The 15,756-nt window shown below is 43.5% G+C and overlaps 1 protein-coding gene across 1 annotated transcript in view; it reads right to left on the reverse strand.

Annotated features, from left to right (window-relative positions):
• The window catches only part of ehbp1 (EH domain binding protein 1), a 173,861-nt gene that overhangs the window by 142,167 nt on the left and 15,938 nt on the right, over positions 1–15,756 (reverse strand). The window contains 3 exon segments of the mRNA XM_083923469.1: positions 2,219–2,272; positions 5,940–6,035; positions 6,146–6,203. Of these exon segments, the coding sequence (XP_083779595.1) occupies positions 2,219–2,272; positions 5,940–6,035; positions 6,146–6,203 (208 nt within the window).

Raw genomic sequence — 15,756 nt, forward strand, 5'->3', positions numbered from 1 at the left:
GCCGATCTGGCAACACGTCAAGACTTGTACTTCTCAGAGAAGTGAAAGTGGCATAGCGAGCATGCCGGAGATTTCATAAGTGGTCTTTCAAACTGGACTTTTACATTTGTCTCGTCCAGGCATCACACGGACGTTACCCTCCTAGCTCCCTAGTATAAAGTCTACTTAATCTCTGAGTGAGCCCATATGTGAATACAGCCGCTTATTCTCTGAGTTGTTGGCGACGATCGACGGCGATATCATAACACGAATTTGAGAAATGGCAAGAGAAATTTGTTATGAACCGGCCACCTGGCTGCGGCGTCATGTCCTGCCTCCTGCACGCTCAAATGTCTCAAGAGTTGTGTGGCCTTTGTGGAAAAGCTGTCAATGCAGGTTTACCCTCTGTGAAGGTTTCCTTAAAGTAGAACGCAAATGCAACTTTAAAAACCAGAACAAAACATCAAACCACAGCAGTATCAGGACTTCTGGCTCAGATTAATTAGTCACGTGGATGAAGCTAGATGTTGTCTTAGCCATAGCTTATAAAAAGCAACTTTTTTTTCTAAATGGTGAATGACATTCTTCACTTCATACTCCTCAAAGCAATATCAGTCAAAAGCAAATACGCATCTGACCAGACTCCAGTCCCAGCCTTGTCCTGGTCCTGGTCCTGGTCCAGTCCCAGCCTGGTCCTGGTCCAGTCCCAGCCTGGTCCTGGTCCAGTCCCAGCCTGGTCAGATGCGTACATGAACTGATGAAGCCTCTTGGATGAGAGGAAGTCCAGTTGCTTTTGACTGAAATTGCTTTGAGGATAACGACGACCTGGACGAATGAGAACATTCACAGGTGAAGCCTTCATACTATTCCAGCCGATCTGAAAACACATCACAACACAAGTTTAAGAAATGGCGAGAGAAATTTGTTATGAACCGGCCACCTGGCTGCAGTGTCAAGTCCTCCCTGCTGCACGCTCTACACAGGCAAGTGCCACACCCATTGTCCAGGGTTCAAATCTGAAAACGGCTACTGAGATGTGCGGTTATGTTTTCCTGAAATGTCACTCTGACTCCAGACAATATTTGTTTATTTGTCTAAGGAGACATTACAGCACTGCCATACATTCTCGAATAACTACACATTCCTACTAAAAGCTTGTTGTGGAAGTACAAAGGCCTCATTTGTCCAACATGTCTGTATTACTTTGGCACACCGTGTCACAGAACAGGCTCCAGCGGATGTATAAAACACAGAAAATCACTCGTGAACAGCAAGTTTCCAGCTTCCTGGCCTCTGGTACATGTTGAAATAGTCTTCCCTTTCTCTTCTCTCTCTTTCCTCTATTCCCCTCCCTCTTCCCTCATTCCATCCCACCCACTTTCCAAAAGTTGCTCAATCAATTCCTCTCTCTTTCCCTTCCCTTTCTTGGGTGATTCAACATGAATCCTTGTCTTCATCTAATACTGCAAGGCGTGCAGTGTTTCAAACATTCAGTCATTCTTCCCTCCGCCTCTGTTGCCTTGAAGAGGAAAGCTGCGGTGTAAAAATGCAGTTTAACAAATTAATAAATCAGTAGATAAATGGATACATAACTACTGCCGACTCTTGTTGAAGTGCTCAGAAACTCAATATTACATAAGCGCACCTGAAGTTTGTGGCCTCGGATCGTGGCCTGTCCATTAATCAGAGATCCCCAGCTCTTCTTAGGTGGCATTGGGCAAGACACCGAACCCCTTATTGTCTGAATAGTACGATTTAGATCGCTGATGAGCAGGTGGAAACTTGCATGTGTGCATGAATGTCTGACTGAATCTGGCGTGTAACGTAAAGTGCTTTGAGTGATAGGGAGACTAGAAGGGCACTATGTAAATGCATAAAGTCCATTACCAAGTCCATTTTTTACTTCATAATTGCTTGTGGAAATCCAGGCTGTTACTACCATAAACACACACGCGCCTGTGCTGAAACACTCATTGTGGTCATGCATGTATGCCAACGTGATGCAAGTCTGTGCTTGTGGTTTAATCTGAGGGCTACCGACCACACTGAGAGAAGCATGTGATAGCATAGCCTGACCACAAGGTGGCAGCACCTGCGTGTGTAAAGCAAAAAAGGGAAAACCTACAGAATATCTTAGAATTAGGTATTGTGTTTTGTTGTTTTATTTAAAGTTGTCATCACCAGTCATTGTAAATTACAGAGCAGGTTTAGGAAGAGAATAAACAAAAATAGCACTCACGTTTTCAATGACAAACGTCCACTCTTTGTCCTCAAACTCCTCCGCGTGGGGGTCCTGAAAGTGGGAAAAGCACTGCTTCAGTACGTTGTATACAGTATGTGAGAGCAGCCTGAAAGCACTTTATTAAGGAAGGTCAGCAATACGACTGTGCACTTTACCCAGCATCCTTCAGTAATAACCAGTGTGATTGTTTGTAAGTGCCACTCTACTGTATATTATATGCTGTCACTGTCAGCTCTGTCATTCCAAGTTGTGTTGCTGTTATGCCTTATTTTCTTCTGTTATATCTTTACTTGTTTTGATGTCTTATGTCTTATATGTTACGTCCCATTTTTGAAAATAACCAAATAAATACAAATACAAAAAATACACAGTATGATCATTAGATACAGGATCAAAACCCATACACAACTACACTTGACAAATAATTATTGATCAAGACACAACCCCTCCAAAGCTGCATTACACATTAACTGGAGATTTTGTGGTCATAAGACTTACAACACAGAAAACTCAGTTTATGAGTGACAGCTCGTCTGCTCTGTTTTCCACTCTGTTCTCGCTCCGCTCACCCACTGACCTGGTTTGTCTGTCCTCCTTTCCCTTCTCATGCATGTGTTGAATGTTGTGAATTAATGAGGTAAGTTTTAATTACATGATAATGAGCTGGTGGCTGTTTGCATCAACCCGTGACTGTATATAAACTCAGTCACCACTTGGGAGTACATCTACACTGAGTTAAAACTACCGTATCTGTCTGTGTATGTAGGGATGATTTAAAATGAATGTTGTGTGCCAATCTGTGTTTTAATAAGTCAAATTCTCTTAAAAGGGCGAGCGAACAGAACAGAAAGGAAAAACACTATAAAAAGACATAAAAATACAAAACGATGGATGTTGCCTTGTCAAATTGATATATTGTGCTCGTTGTGTCTCTGTCTTGTCTCACTTCCTGCCTGTTAAGCTGTGAGATGATGAGAAGAGACAGTAATGGAGGCAGCAAGGCAACAAGACAGCAGGCAGCGCCGTCTTACTGTGCTGGCACAGACGACCTTCACTGCCCTCCAGGAGCACATGCACACAACCACAAATCACTGCTGGACACACAAAGACATGCAAAGCTAACCTTATCCTCTCTCTCCTTTCACAAACAAACGCTTAGTCACGTACACGCAGATGCACGCTTAAACATGTAACAATTACAAAACATCAAATAACTGATTCGTCAATGTAAAGCTAAAATGACAAATTGATTATATATAAAAAAAAAACATTCTGCATATGTCAGATTCTTATTATTAGAAATGAAATTCCTTGCGGTCACTGAGTATAGTGATTAGTTCCAGCCCCAGTTCTACACCTACATACTAGCAAACATATGCACTGACGGCCTTTCTGTCCGACTGCGCCTGTGACACACCCCAGGAAATCAATATTCCTGCAGTCTGGCAGATCCGTCAGACACAACACCCACATGAACACAAACGCACCTCATCCTTCCATTACTTCAGTGCAACATAAACTACTTCTAAAAGCCAACAGAGCCTGACACATTACCAGCCATCTCAGTTTATGGCGTTGTCTGCAGCATTTAAGTGCTGCTGGTAAACATACGCTGCAGGGTAGTGACAGTATACTGGATTTTTTTTCTAACGTAATGCAAATGTTCACATGTTTAAACACTAACAAGGTGATATTAAGATTCTACACGATTGGAAAATGCAGATGTGTAAAAATTCACGCACGTGCTTTACAGAGGATGGGCTGGCGTTAAGTGCCCACTCTGCTCTCTGAACACCGTGTCTGTTATGTCTAGAGCTGAGTTACGTATCAATTTCAGTACTTTCTTGCTGTCTAAAAAGTTCAGCTACATTTTGCCTGCTGGTGTACATCGCCCTGAGGCACATGCTGCAGTACTGTTGAGGTCAGCCATTTTTACTGCAGCGCTTTAGGCCAGACTGGGTAGAAAAGCATCTCAAAACGACGGTTAACGTTAGCTTTAATCTTCAGTCTACACACTGCAGAAATATCTAAATTGTGAGGGTTACGTTTCTATATTGCTCAGACTGGAATAAAGCAATGTGCTTTATATCAAAAGGGGTACTGAAGCAACTTAGTAGAGGTGACAGGTGGTGAAAAAGGTTGTAGAGAGGTTGCAACATCCTTAAATTTAGGCTCACGCAGGCTTTCTGTCATGTATTTGTAGTATATCCCTGATTGTGTCTTTAGAGCCACACATACATTATACAGCTGTTTTAACAGACTAAGTGGGTCTCTCTGTGATGAATGAACTGACTTACGTTTGTAAAACTGGTGGTGTTCCTTTAAGAAATAAATCCCTAAATTTTGACCGGAGTGGAGAAGACAGAAAGCTTTTAGATTGCAGGGGCGATGTTATTTGATTTGCGGCTTTATCTAACAGATATGAGTGAGCTGTGCCTGTAGAGGATTTGCTTTGTGTCTCGTTACAAAAACAGCTTTATTACTTCCTCTGGGACGAGAAGTGGAAGTGGACCCAGAGCAGAGAGACGCTGTGCAGCAGTGGTAGAGAATCAAAGCTCTATAAAACTGAGCCTGTGCACATGAAGGCTGGACTTTCTGCTCTGCCAAAGGAAAGAGCTACTCATGCCTGATCAGAGCAGAGGCGGGCAGGTGGGTATTTGTGGCAGGAGGTCTGGATGAGGCAAAGAGAGGTAACGGGACACTAAACTCTGAGCTAGCCTGTCAGCACAGAGGCCCAGCATGTTTAAGTAAGCAGGCCACAGTGACAGATACTGTCCGTACAATTGTTTCATTTACAGACACAACTGTAACTATACATATACGGACCCATGAGTCATACAATAAATCACAACTGTGTCTAAATTGCTTTTATGCACAAATCAAAATGAAAAGTAAGACATTTGAATCTACGCTTAATATCATTCATCTAATACAGGGGTGTCAAACTCATTTGAGTTCAGGGGCCACAAGAGCCCAATTTGATCTCAAGTGGGCCGGACCAGTAAAGTCACAGCAGAACCACAAATAACGACAACCTAGAATTTTTCTTTTTGTTTTAGTGCAAAAAGGTACATTCTGATAACTACTGTCTTTATGCAAAACATTATGGAGCCTCTTATAATCCTAAATGTTATAAAATCTATATTTTATATGACATTTAAAGTTAAAATTCAAATTGCGTTTGGGCCCAAAACAGCTGCCATGGTTCGGGCTCCAGCTGGGTTTAGGGCACACTCACACTGTCCGCCTGTACCGTGCCCCGGGCCATTGTTGTTGCTGTTAAATGTCCACGCATAGTCCGTCTTTTTATTTTATTTTCTATGTCCGAACAGCCGCACATAAAATAACGTCAGAGCCGGCGTCGGCCTCGTGCTCGTACACGTGCGCACGCTCGTGTTCATACATGTGCAAACACGCTTTACAAAAGCCCACCTCTCTCAAACGGCCCGTGGACAGCCAGCTGGCCGCAGCTAGGCGCGGAACAGTTGCACTCACACTGGTCAAACCAACTAGGCTTTACCCTTTGGCGGGCCGGTTCCGATGTACTACCGAATGATGTACTGGTATATTTTGAAATTAATTGGAAAAAGATGTAAACTAAATTTTGAGGTGAGGTGAGAATGGGGTATTCCCTGGCATAAAGAGTCCAAGATTCATTTACGTCCACCTTCACAATAGAAATGCTAGTGTCAGGGCTGATTAAACAGCTGTAGCTTACCTTAAACAGAGTGACTGTGATCTCTATGTTCTCCGGTACAGGCCACACCACCACTCCTCTGTAGGGGTTTTTGATGCCAGGCTGCCAGCTGTGGGCCTGCAGGACAGAGGGACAAAAGAACAGAGGATTATATTTGAAAGTGACATATTTTTGCTGTTTAATTTTTTCTTTATTTTATTCCTGAATGCCGAGCCTCAAATACAAACCTTGGAGGATTTCCGCCGACTCCTGCGTGTCCAAACCACCACCAGTTTGTCGGGTTGCCTGTGAGAAAGGAGAGGAAAGACAGATGAGTGAAACCCACCTATCTCTGTGTCTCCGTCTACCTACACATGAACATGTAAAGACAGTCCATTTTGATCAGCTTGTATCTTAATGCCTGGAGTTTAAAAACCCCAAAAGCCTTCTGCTGTATAAGACACACACACACATAAAACAATGTGTGTACACACCTGCACAGCGACTTGTGGTGTGTGAATAAATCATGAGACACAGCTCAACCCTGGCTTTGTCTCTGTGGACTCCATCACACACAGCAGCACACACACAAGGTTAGTGTGACAGGAGAAATAAACCAGAGGAGGCTGAGAGTTACAACAACTCAGTCCAGGGTCAGAGTAATGCGAGAGTCAAAAGGTAATCAAATGAAATTAGAGTGAAAGGGCAGAAACACGTCCAAGATAGAAGTGAAATACTCCACAGAAGAATGAATGATAGACAACATATGTGTTATAAAGGTGTGTTTTTGTGTCGCCTCTTCTGACACTTGTCTCTGTCATACTAAATGTAAACAGAATATCTGCAGTAGGACACTTTGAAAGGCTCAAGGTGTACATCTTAAAAGTTAATTCAATTCTTAAACCATGGTGCATTGTTTTGCACAGTTCATAGTCTAAACGTGTGTTCAGAGCAGCCACTCTGCTCCTATATCAGTGTATCCATCATGATTAAGTCATTCATTCATCTTCAACCGCTTGTCCCTGTCGGGGTCGCGGGGGGCTGGAGCCGATCCCAGCTAACATCGGGCGTGAGGCAGGGCACACCCTGGACAGGGCGCCAGTCTATCACAGGACACATAGAGACAAACAGAGACAGACAACCATTCACACCTACGGGTGATTTAGAGTCATCAATGAACCGAACACCTGCACGTCTTTGGACTGTGGGAGGAAACCGGAGAACCCGGAGAAATCCCACGCAGACACAGGGAGAACATGCAAACTCCACACAGAAGGGCCCCAGCCGGGATTCGAACTAATAAACCTCTCACTGTGAGGCAAACGTGCTAACCACCACACCACTGTGTGTCGCCCTTGATAAAGTCAGTAACTTGAAATAACACTTGGTGGAAATCGACTGTAAATATTAACAATTAAACAAACGTCATATATAACCTGTACGGAGCTGCTTGATAAGTTACAACTTGTCTTTAATTGTCTTGAATTAGGGACTGTCAAATGTTATGCCTTATACAAAATATAAATTATATTATATACGTGTATAGTCTGCCTGAGAATGAATCCAAAAGACAGCCAAAGCAGCTACATAGGTGGCAAGTCTGGACCTGCTTGTGCATCGTACAGCTTAATAATAACATTTAATCTTAATACATTACAGGGTATACAAAGGTATATTTTAATAGGGATGCCCTGGATTAATATCAGCCCGGTGATGACCTTATTAAGTGGACCGGGCATCAGCTTTGACATTAAGCAAGCGGCCACGACCAGACCCTGGCTTACCTTAATTAAGTTCCTTCATAAAAAATAAAAAAAATACAGTTGCACCCCAAATCCTAGCAAATAGGTCAAACTATGCTTTGGCTTTTGGTCATGAAGACCAGCATGTCACAGTTAGCAGATGCCAACCTACAAGACTGTCCATCAATGGGAGAGTTCACATTTAAGTCCCTGTTTTGGCAAGAATCCGCCCCAACGCTCCTGAGCTCTCGGCTTCAGCTACCAAGCTCACGCTCCGTCACTGAGCCTGACCTTTGACCTCATAATGGAGAAAAGAAAGGGAGCAAACTGCCCTACAGGGATCAATTAAAATCACTTCATTCTATTCTTCTGTCAAGCTCTGTTACAGCCCGGCCAATAAATCATACATGCCCATATTAGCTTATTAGAGATATATCGGTATCTCCGTCAGACTGTACGTAACAAGATATTGAAATACCAGAATACCAAAGCACAACACTGGCGTCATGTGTGCACTTGTGTCGAAGGCTCTTGCAGAGCAACAGGAAAGCAGCCATTCCAGGACGAGAATGACTGACTCTGTAACAGCGAGAGAAAGCACAAACCAGACGAAAAGAGGGAAGAAGGAAGAAAACAGAAAGACAGAGAGGGAAGGAGAGAGGAGGAGTGAAAGGGAAAAGAGAGGAGAGCAGGGAGAGGGAGAATGACAGGCAACAATTTCAGCCTTGAGGAGAGGCCTCGCATAGAGAAGCTATTGTCCAACAACACAGGCCATATCAGAGAACATGCAGACACACACTGAACATCAACCCCTTTTTCTCCCCCTTTGTACCGTTCTCGCTGTACTATGAGAAAAATGCAAACCATTTGTCTGCAGGCTAACTGACTTTGTCACACTCCCTCATGTTCAGCTTCAGCCTCGGGCCTGTGTGTTGTTTGTGTTAAACAGAAACCAATGAGACATATGAGAAAACGCCACAAGAGAGGAAACAACTGTGATCAAGACGGCCACAGAGAGCCCAGAAGAAAAAGGACCGTCCACACCAAGCACTGTAACAATAACTATGAAAATATAAAAATCATTCTAACTCGAGTCCACACCGTAACTATAACGCCGACGACACTGGCGAACAATATCGTTGGGATCACTTTCAGAGCGGTTTTACGACCGGCTGTCAATCAAAAATCTATCTGAAGTTACAAGGCATCATGTTCAAACTCTATATCATAATAAATTAAGTGAAATTCAGTGTAGGTTACTTCCTGAAAGCTCTCTCTCTGTGGTGCCAAAAGACACAAAGCACCAAGGCCGTGCAGCACCCAGACGGCTACTTTTCAAAAGTTTTCTTAGTAATATTATTTATATTCTTAACAATTAGAATAATGACAAATAACAGCTAAATCGAGTATTTTAGAAAAGTTGTATCTGCTGTTGCTGACTACCGCTTTTATGTCAACTAATTTGATGGTATTTAGGAAACAAAAAGCAGAACATAAGAAGAAGAAGAAGAATTACTTTATTAATCCCGCAAAGGGACAGAACAGTACCTATATACATGCAATTAACGGAGAGATGTTAGAGCGAGGGGGCAGCCAGTGACCAGCGTCCCGAGCAGTTGGGAGTTCAGTGCCTTGCTCAACAGCACCTCAGCAGTGCCCAGGAGATGAACTGGCACCTCTCCAGCCACCAGTCCACGTTCCATTCATGGTCCGAACAGGGACTCGAACCGGCGACCCTCCGGTTCCCAGCCAAGTCTATAACACTAGCATTATTGTTCATCAGTGTGGATGCTCACATCGTTATGGTTAAAGTTATTATCATTGTTATAGTTCTGAGTGTGGACGGACCTTAATGCCTTCTGTTTAGGATGTTAGGAAACGAGGTAATGGAGGTTTATTAAACATATAGCAGTAAATAAGGTGTGACCTTATTTGATGAATCTGTATTTCAGTATTTTCTTCCACTAGTGAGTGAGAGCTCGTCTTGCCTTTATCAAACATCATGATTTGAATACCCAGATTACCTTTGTACGATGCCGTCCGTACAAAAAGATGTATTCAACTCTGAGCAGAGGGTGAGAGAGAAAAGTATTCGGTCTGGAGCTGAGATATGATAAAGTAAGATAAAATTGAAAACTATCAACGCGCATTTCACAAAAAGAGATTAAAGATGGACGCAAGAATCTGTGATAGTGTGTGTGGGCTGAGAGAGAGAGAGGGCAGATAAGAGTGAAAGTGGGTCAGTAAGCTCAGCCGGAGCTGAGACGAGAGATTGACAGACTCGACACACAGATAAACCCTCCTACATTTACATTTGAGGCATTTAGCTCTCATTAAAGAGAAACCTGCAATTAGGGCGCACTCACACTGTCCGTCCGTACCATTCCCCGTGCTTTAGGGTACTTGTCCCCCCCTCCCTCTCCCCAGGCCCGTTTGTACTCACACTACCTGGGCCTCGGCGAATGCTTCTTGCAGCCTATACGTCATCACGCCGTAACACGTCACACGCATTGATGACGTCATCACGATGCGTGGCTTTGTTTACAAATCTTTCCATAGACCTCAGAGTTTTTGTGCGTCTTGTCGACTGTTTTTGAATCTTTTCATCGACCAAATCTGCAGTAAACACTCAACCTCCGCATCACACCAACGTGAACCTTTCACCGCCATTGTTTTAAATGTCCGCGCATGGTCCCTCCTTCTTTTTTCTATGTCCCAACAGGCGCACAGGAATTACCTCAGAACCGCCGTAGGCCTCGTGCTCTGGCACATGCGCACGCTCGTGCTTGTACATTTCAGTACAGCCCATCTCTCCCAAACAGGCCGTGGTCGGCAACCGTACCGCTCCTAGGCACGGTACGGTTGCACTCATACTGGTCAAACGAACTAAACTTTAGCTGTGAAACGTGCTGGGGCCCGGTACAGATGGACAGTGTGAGTGCGCCCTTAAGCATCACAGCCGGTAAGAAAACATCAACAAGAATCATCCAGTTTTATGTTCGTAAACATAACCAGCTACAGACTCTTTTCTATGCAGATCTTTTGAATTGGCCTTTACTGTTTTTAATGCTGTGTATTCTTTTGAATTATAATATCTTACTGATAACCCCAATCCTTGGCTTCAGTGCCATTCTACACTTCAATTACCACATTTTCTGATGTGTCAATCCTACACCTGTCTCCTCTAGCTGCGCAGTGGGGCGGCTGCAGTTCTTCATCAGTGTCTGCACCGAATCAGCTCAGGCAGGGTACTGCTAAGCACTCTGATGTCAACACTCAGCTCAATAAATCATGTGCTTATGGGCACAAGTATAAATAAAAAGTCAGTAAAAAGACGCTTTGGGTTGCACATAAAGATCGAGTGAAGCAGGGCAGGTGTAGGCTGCAGGGTGGCATCGGTTCAAAATGAAGCAAATCTTTTCCATCAGACGGACGTCGGAAGGAAGACACGGCTGAAAGATGTCCGTATAGTTAACTATTTAGTCAGACCTCGGGAACAGATGAAATCCTCCTCTGATCTCTAGCTAAAAATAAAGCTTGCTCATCAAAGAAATTAGATTGGCAGCTTAAATGGGCTTGTGGTGAAACACTTGAGGCTCTGTAGCTTGTTCGTCTGCCTGCATGGTTGGAAGTGGAGGGTGCGTCAGGATGTGGCGGCTGCCCTATCTTTCCTGTAAGCAGGAGGAAGGAACCACTTCACATTTGATATGACGGCCCCCAGACCAGCATGGCACACACACACACACACACACACACACACACAGAAATAGCAGGGTAGTATCAGTGGCACGGCGATAAAACGTAAACAAGTGATGAATGTAGTGATAAAGTATCGTGTCTAAAATAATTGTGGTGCACGTGGATGGAAAAACTGAAGTAAACTGCAGCCAATTCAACAGTCTGATAATGGAAAATCACCACGATTCACTTATTGTGAATGTTTTTTTAATCGTATTCTGCAACAACATTGACTACTGTCCCATCCCTAATGTGTAAAATATTCCACTGATGAGAGGGAAAAAGGAATTCATCTAATTTATGTGTAGGCTTTATTGTTTTACTGATGAGAGGAAATAAAAATGAGAGGCTGTTAGCTTAAAGCCTAGATGCATAACTTTACCTCTTTTATAGCGTTTAGCATGTATATAGGCTATGTTTTCAATAACGGATGCATTGAGGGCGCACTCACACTGTCAGTCCATATCGTGCCCCAGCACGTTTCACGGCTAAAGTCTAGTTCGTTTGACCAGTGCCGGTGCAACCGTACCGGCAACCGTACCACGCCTAGGAGTGGTACGCTTGCCGTCCACAGCCCGTTTGGGAGAGGTTGGCAAGTACCCTAAAGCACGGGCACGGTACGGATGGACAGTGTGAGTGCGCCCTAAGAAAGTTGTGATTAAGGAGGAAACGGCAGTTAAAATGAGCAGGAACGTTAATTGATGCCCAAATTCACTGTTCTCACAATTTACAGATAAGGCTTATGCTGACTTCGGTCATGATGTTTGTCATTTTAAAAAAGTGGGTCACCAGAAAGAAAAGTGTTGGAAACATTGCCTTAAAAGATGAGCAAATACACATCAGTGTTTCTCTCATCAATAACAATGGGGGGAAAAATGTCAAGCATATTAAAAAGTGAGCGGTGGTTGGTTTCCAGTAGCAGTATTTAGATTTGGAGTTTTTATTTGTAATTGCATGTCACTCCAAGTCTCTAAGCTCTTGGGTGCGTGATCTCAAGAAGTAATTGTCGGTCTCACTGTTTAAATTTGTGTGTGAGGGGTCTGTGCCTGTCCTGTCTTTTGTGTCTAAAGGTTGATCACGATGGGGTGAAGAAATGAGGAGAATCAGTGTAAAGAGGGAAGGGAAGGGGCATAAAAAGTATGTGTCTGCATGCGATAGTGGATACACGGTCACCCTGACCAAATGGAGCCTTGACATCTGTCGGCAGACTTCAGTCACAGACAGTAGGAGCGAGGATATTGTTGTTTGTTTGTGCTGTTGTACAGCAGTTGTGAAAGATGAAACAGACTACAGCGCTGCAATAAAGCACACTGACATGTAATCTACCACAGACATTCTACCGCATCATTGGGATGCATGAAAGGTTATTATCTTGTCATGTGATTGAAGACTGCAGTGTGAGACACAGAAACAAGCGGCTGAATGTAGCCTGCTGGGCTATAAGAGGTGATAGAAATAGTCAATACAATGTACTGTGGTTTATATAATCTTAAAACACATTATGCATACACTCCAGTGCTGCTTCCTTTACCATTATCTACCTCTACCATGTGTATTGTAACACTGTGCTTATGCAACAATCCATACATATTTTATGTATAAAAAGGCATGTTTCCGCAAGTGACATAACACGACAGTGACTCAGCCGATATCCAGCGCATGAGAGCTTTAACTGTTCTGAACACTGCATGTACTGATACACTGTCTCACATAGAGAATATAGTGACTTTTATGTCTTCAGCACCAGCAATTTTAAATGCCTGGATTTAAACCGCAGGACACGAGACCTGCACATACTGCAAACACCGCTGTTGTTGGGCGATCTCTCTTTGACTTGAAGAGCCCCCAGTTCCCACAGTAAGGTAGAGATGTTTTCTTTTTCTTGTATAGACAGTAGGGTGTTCCCTGCCATCGTACGGCTTAGAGTTTTTGCCCGCCGCCTAAGCGTAAGAACGTAAAAACAATGACTGGGTGCAGGCAACACATGCAGCTCAGATAACGCCATAGTGGAGGGGTTCATTTCATTCGCTATGAGAGGAAAACAGCAGGACGAGCGTCAAAATACTTTGTAAACAGGTCGACATGTCAGGTGTCACAGGACCCTGTTACTGATTGGGATTTAAGGGCACACTCACACTGTCCTTCCGCACCGGTCCAAAACAGGTTTTTCCGGCTAAAGCCTAGTGCGTTTGACCAGTGTGAGTGCACCCGCTCCACGCATTGCTGCGGCCAGCTGGCCGTCCACGGCCCGTCTGAGAGAGGTGGGCTTTTGTAGAGCGCGTTTGCACATGTACGAGCATGCCTACGGTGGTTCTGACGTAATTTATGTGCGCCTGTTTGGACATAGAAAATAGAAGGAGGGACCATGCGCAGACATTTACAACAACAACAACAACGGTGGTGAAAGGTTCACGTTGGTGTGATGCGGAGGTGGAGTGTTTACTGCAGATTTGGTCGATGAAAAGATTCAAAAACAGTCGACAAGACGCACAAAAACTCAGGGGTCTATGGAAAGATTTGTAAACAAAGCGACGCATTGCGATGACGTCATCAATGCGTGTGACGTGTTACGACGTGATGACGTATAGGCAGCAAGAAGCATTTGCGCGAGGCCCTGGCAGTGTGAGTACAAACGGGCCTGGAGGGGGGGACAAGGACCCTAAAGCCCGGGGCGCGGTGCGGAAGGACAGTGTGAGTGCGCCCTAAGAGTGCAACTATACCCAACTTTTATTTTGGCCACACTTTGCCGCAGACAGTGGCGAGACAAGCTCAGAGCAGTCGCTGCATGTTTTCATGTATAATAATGTTAAATATTCTTTAACAAAGTTATGTGTTTAGGAAAACAGCCCTTTGAGCATGCAAAAAGGTCTATTTTCAAATTCACCATAACGGTAAACTGTGAAGTTTTCCCAAAAAAATCAGTATCAGACTCAAAAATCCCATACCAGTGGAGCACTACCATCTATAGACATTTAAACTTCACCAGCGTGATAAAAAGGATGAATAACTCTCAAACTTTGATAAGTAATCTCTGGGATCAGAAGTGCTACAAGATGCATTGACAATGAAATAAAGTAACACAGTGACAGTTAAAATGATTGAACAGCCGCATCATGAAAGGTTTAGCTAATAATTTATTTTTTTAATACCTGACCTACTTAGTAACTTCACATTCAGCAAAGACAGCAACAAGAGGATGTGTGACAGTGGGAATTGACAAATGAAAGGAAGGGAAAAGAGGAAACAGAGAGGGAGGACCGCTCTCGCTTTGCTACGCCATCAGTCAGATTTTGGCCTTTACCATCAAGACAGATGTAGCCGTCCAAATACAATCTGTGCAACTGTCACACCCCCTGACTGCCTGATGAACTACAGACGCACGCAGGCTCACACATACTGGGCATGATGTGAAAGGCAAAGTAGGACTTTAAACTATTATTAACCCTTCATAATGCAAACCTGTCCTAGCCACTTCCCTCTACGATGTCATTTATTGTATCTTCACTTCCTCACGCAACATCTCTTTAGTTATTTGCATCATACTTAATATTTGACAGCTTCTTGTTTTAGTTTTTGTAAATGTTTAAGATTTAGATTGATAAATGCGTCTCTGAGTTCCTATCTATCTCACCAGTAAAAATTTCAACACGTCACACTACCACTATCATTTAAGCAGAAGCTGCGTCTTTAGCTGTATTTTGTTGAAACAGGAAGTGTATTATGCTGTGGAAGTGGTTTGAAAAGTGTCTGTGGGCATTTTGAAACATTTTTTCCGCCATTAAAAACTTTGGAATCCATTGTGAACAACAACAATGTGCTTGCCGTTTTAAAATTTGACAAAATAAGTGTGTGTGTGTGTGTGTGTGCGCGCGTGTGTGTGTGCGTGCGTGTGCGTGTGCGTGTGTGTGTGTGTGTGTGTGTCACTAGGCCTGAGGGATAACTTGACACAAGTATGTCATCTAATTTGATAATAACAAGCACACACTAACTGAAAATCTGATGCAAAGTTTTTTAAGTTTATATTTTGCACCAAGTTTTAAATACAATGAGAAGATAGTCCATATCTTATTTGTTCCATATTTAATTCACACAAGAGTACACTGAAGTTGGCTTCGCCATGGGGCCATTTCGTATATTTCTTTATTGAATAACCAAGGAACATGCTAGATGTTGATATATATGGTTATTGAGATTAAATTATATATTGGGATAGAAGATTTGGGACATATCGCCCGGCGCTATGTGTCACTGAGTTCTTCTAGTCGACACCGACAGTCCCTTGATCTCCAGTTAAAGAGCAGTCAGTCCGTGTGTACGTGGCAACCAGGAGGTCAATGACACACAGTTAAATAACACTGGACGCTCGCCAGACACAAGCA

This window comes from Echiichthys vipera, assembly GCF_963691815.1.
Source record: "Echiichthys vipera genome assembly, chromosome: 11".
Lineage (NCBI taxonomy): Eukaryota > Metazoa > Chordata > Actinopteri > Perciformes > Trachinidae > Echiichthys > Echiichthys vipera.